This window comes from Halichoeres trimaculatus, unplaced genomic scaffold (genome assembly GCF_033239565.1).
Source record: "Halichoeres trimaculatus isolate MK-OKI-2021-1 unplaced genomic scaffold, fHalTri1.1 fHalTri1_scaffold_7, whole genome shotgun sequence".
NCBI lineage: Eukaryota > Metazoa > Chordata > Actinopteri > Labriformes > Labridae > Halichoeres > Halichoeres trimaculatus.
Window position 1 is genome coordinate 25,285,371 of NW_027437185.1, and position 4,630 is coordinate 25,290,000.

The 4,630-nt window shown below is 38.4% G+C and overlaps 1 protein-coding gene across 6 annotated transcripts in view; it reads right to left on the bottom strand.

Moving 5' to 3' along the window:
* Positions 1 to 1,929: 1,929 nt before the first annotated feature.
* gria2b (glutamate receptor, ionotropic, AMPA 2b) overlaps positions 1,930 to 4,630 on the bottom strand; it is a 63,687-nt gene continuing 60,986 nt past the window's right edge. For 2 of the 6 annotated variants that reach the window (XM_074673389.1, XM_074673390.1), the window contains exons 15-16: positions 4,230 to 4,364; positions 1,930 to 3,607 (exon numbers count right to left, since the gene is read on the bottom strand). In XM_074673389.1, the coding sequence (XP_074529490.1) occupies positions 3,443 to 3,607; positions 4,230 to 4,364 (300 nt within the window). In that variant the 3' untranslated portion in view covers positions 1,930 to 3,442. Of the gene's footprint in view, positions 3,608 to 4,115; positions 4,365 to 4,630 lie in introns of those variants that run through there. The other 4 variants (XM_074673391.1, XM_074673392.1, XM_074673393.1 and 1 more) reach the window with 3 other exon arrangements.

The window sequence follows — 4,630 nt, forward strand, 5'->3', positions numbered from 1 at the left end:
TGCACACTTGTTCGCTGTACTTACTGTTTAACTACCCTCTACTAGTGTGCATTTTATAATCTAGTCCAGTTCCAGGTGTTGACCAGTAGTTACAGGTAAAGTGCTGGGTTGTTGCAGTGGAACCGCTGAAGCTACTGACATCTGTGTTTCTATGATTAAAATGCTTGGACACTTTATTCACACAGATACTCCGGTCAGAGAGTAAAGGCAGATACACAGTTCACAGTTCAGTCTTTAATGTATCCTTTCAGAAACAGCATTACAACAACCGCCGGATGGATGGAGATTGAATGAACGAAGAGGATGAATAATGTGTGTGACATCAACGTCCAACAGCCACTTATAAGTAGTGCATCTCAGCAGGGTTGGCAGTGTATGGTATCTGAAACAATAAATAACAGAAGGTGAATCAAAGACAGTATCTACCAGACGTAAATGATGCGCCCACTAGCTATTTAGCATTAGCAGTGCAACGTAAGGGAAACAAGAGCCAAAATTCCTGCCACATAAACAAACAAACTAAATGTTTATTCCCCTCTCAACACTACTTAAAGATAACTTGTAAGATATTAAAGTACTTACTTCCTCAAGAATGCTTCACTGATAACTTACAAGATGTTTTGAAGATGCTTTTAAACAATCGCGGAATCTCCGTTCGGGCTATACAACTTTTAGGACCCCAAGCTGCCCGCATTAAGGCATGAACGCAAATACGCAAAATCCTAAGGACCCCGGTCTGCCCTCTAAGTTGCCTGAATAAAATTATATACAAAATGCTTACAACACATCAACGAAGAACAGAGGCAATTTATAACAGAAAATACTGGATAGTTAGCCAGTAAGCAAAGACAAGTGTGATCTTAATGGATCAGTAACTTAAAAGGAGAATTACAATGTGGGGTCTCTGTGTGTATAAAAAAATAAAGATATTTTATACGCCTGAATATCATTATTATGTGAAACCCATACTCATCAACACATTACAGCTTTTAACTTTATCATTGGTCTACATAATCTTTATCCATGCTGATTCTTAAGAGGAAGTGATACATCAAGGTTTGCATAGTTAGAGCATATGTCCAGGAAAATTACACTGTTTTGATAAGTTCATGGTAAGACACGGGAAACTACACTGTAAGACTCCGGGACTTACACTGTAAGACGAGAGCGTAACTACCCGATAGGTACCGCAAAATGTCAAGGTACATGTGTGAGAGTTACCCCTACAGTTGACGAAACTACACTGTAAGAGACGGGAAACTACACTGTAAGACGAGAGCGTAACTACCCGATAGGTACCGCAAAATGTCAAGGTACATGTGTGAGAGTTACCCCTACAGTTGAGGAAACTACACTGTAAGAGACGAGAAACTACACTGTAAGACGCGGGCTGTAATCTAAAGTGCTACCGGCTGTTTTCATTACATTGTGCCATAAGAGTACGTTTCAAATCCATTTTAGTTGACATTTTAAAACCACTTTCTCACTGAGGCCCCAGCAGCATTTCTTTCCAGATAAATATTGCACACTGAGAGGCAGCAAGAGATCAGCCACTTTTATTTATAAAGAGTCCCAAAAAATAAACAAGTTAGCACACATTCCATATACAAAATGTCAGTGAGAATAGCCTGAATATGTCATGAAACTGATAAAACAACTACGGTATATGCTTCTATTTTTGATTACAAAATAAACAGTGATAATAAAAGTTAGATTTACCTCCCTTTGTGTTGAAGACGACGACTCTTCATTGGTCAGTTTCAGTAGATAAAGCAAGGTAAAATTAGTTTATATAAGAAGTGCTTGTCTGCATAAGTTTTGTAAGTAACTTATGGTAAGACTGCATAACTAAAAATCATTTTTCTAAAGAAGAAACTTCTTTAATGGAAGAAACAAAGCTTTGATTTTGTAAAGAAAAAGGGGCTATAATTTTTCAGATTTTACCTTTTTATATAAAATATATGTATATATGTATATATTGTGTGTATATATATGTCTAACATTGTATTTCCAATTTCAAACAGTTAACCTCACAACTTGAACATTAAAATGAAAACGCATGTTTGGCTGTAATGAAAGAAACATATGTCGTATTTGCGGCAACAACATGCAACTGGTGCTACTTCATTGTCAGATTGATGCAAAAGACATGGAGACTGGAAAACAAAGCATAAAAGGCTATTGTGTTAGCACTGTCATTGCCACCAACTGTACATCTAGTTACAAAAGTTACAGAATGTATTGTATACATTCACTGAGATGACAGTGATTGATTATATTAAGACTATATTCATATCTACTGGCACTAGGATTTGGCACTCTTACTTATTTGGCATTTCAAACCACCACGTGAACCATGTGGATGTGGATGCCTCTCTTCCACGTCACTCCAAAATGTGATGTATCAATACCATACCATACTATTTTTTTTGTTTTCTGTTTTGCATTCATGGTGTGTAAACAGGTTTATTTTGTCTTGAAAGTAGAACAAACCCCGGTCCTTGTCAGAAAAAATACAAACAACAAAAGCACCGAAAGCAAACAGAGACAAAAGAATAAAGCAAAAAGTTGCTGCACCAACGCTAACAAGAAAACAGAGAAGGATTGAGTCCAAATGTCAAGCATTGACATATATTTCATATCAACACCAAATGTTAAAGAATAAAATATACAGGAAAGTTTAGAATAGGAATTAATTACATGATTTCAACATCTCACCTCATATGCGATGTATTTGGCTTTAAAAATATGGAACTAGAAGCTGTTAAGTATTTTTTCTTTCTTTGTCACACATTATGATGTTTATATCCAACCAGTATGTAAGCAAGTTTATTTAAAAGCTATTTTGTGAAAATACATAAAAATATTTTTTTCGTTTAGCTTTTTTTTCTCATATTTTCTTAGAAAAAAAAAAGACAATTCACATCTTAATGCAGATGATCTCAAGTGTGCTTGAAAATCTGTTTGGCGGTGGTGGCTACAGAAACAGTGTGTTTTTGACGACATCTTCCTCTGACACACGCACACACACACTCACACACAGTCCTCCCACTCATGCGCACACACATGCAGTTAAGATGACAGAAACTCCCAGAAGCAGCCGCTGCCGTCAATCAAGCCCTCGTTTCCGTCTCAGTCCAGTCCAGACAGATAGATAGGAAAAGCATGGTGTCATCAGTATAGGAAAAAAAAGCTTCCCTTTTATTCTGAGATGTAATTCCACCCAGAGGGGGAGGCGTTTTATACAGTGAGAAATAGAGACAGAAAGCGACAGTATGAGTCTTTGTGGGTGACAAAATGAAGCCTCCATCTCCTACCTTTCCCTTTTCAACAGAGACAGAAAAAGAAGTGCCAGAACAGAAGGAGGGAGGGAAGGACACAAGGAAAAAAAAAAAAACGCTCTATTGAAACCATTGTAAGGCACTCAGAAGTTTCTCATCCATCAGGACAGATCTGTCAGGCTGACGTTTAGTCCCATGTCAGGTCTCGGGTAAGGGACAGCATGGACAGCTTTTGGAAACTCTGGAGTCATCACCCGACCATTCTCCCCAGTACTCCCAGTGACGGATAGTCTCGCTTTATTCCTCATGGCGTCTCCAAAGGTCATCTAAAAACGTACAGAGACACGCGTACAATAACACATTCACACACACAAGGATCCATACACAAAGACAGAAGTGAGTGTTAGCTGGAAGTACAATCACTTCTGTAAGCTTAAAGATATAAATGTTCAAAACATGAGAATGTCGATGAGAACTTAATATGACATCCATGGGTAACACAATACAAGAGTCACATGATCATGTAAAGGCTTATGCATGGTCATTGCAAGCATTATTGTTGGAATGTGTTACTAGGACAGAGGTATAAACAAGCATGGCCATCAACAGTCATACATGAAAATGGTTTAAAATAGTAAGGAAACTTAAATGGACAAACACAACTTTAAGCTTTAAAAAAGGGGGGGGTATCTCTCTCTCTCTCTCATTAAATCATAAATCACCAGTACATACGATCCTGTGGCCAACCTCTTCATTCACTAACACTGAAGGATGGAACGGATGAAGCCAAAAAGCGTGCATTTGGGGGGAATTTATGAAAACCTCGTTCCCTACCCCCTAAATTTTTACACTTTCGATCCCATATACGTTGTAACCTTCCTTATATGTTGCAAAATTCTGTGAATTCTGCGAGGAAGTTGGGTTAATATTCTGTGCATTCTTTGCCACCTTCATTCGTTTCGCCTCGGCTCGGGACTTGTAACAGAACTCAATCAAGGCCACCAGCATGGCCAAGCCGAGTCCTCCGACCAGAATGTAGAAGACCCCAGCCACGTTGCTCAGGCTGAGGGCGCTCGTCTTCTCCTGCGAAACGCACATGAGACAGGGGTCAGTGGCAGGGCAAGGGTGAAAGGTCAGAAATATTCAAATGTACATGAATAAAACATAGTCACGACCACGACAAAATGCACAAAAATTGCACCACTATATTTACTTGTATTATTTTCTCTAACAGCCAATATTATCTAAAAGCACAAAAATAACAAGACATAACATAAGTGCTTTTTCATTTGGGGCAAATTGAAAGCAATGTAGTGGGTTAGGTTAGTACTGTCATCAAAATGGAATGC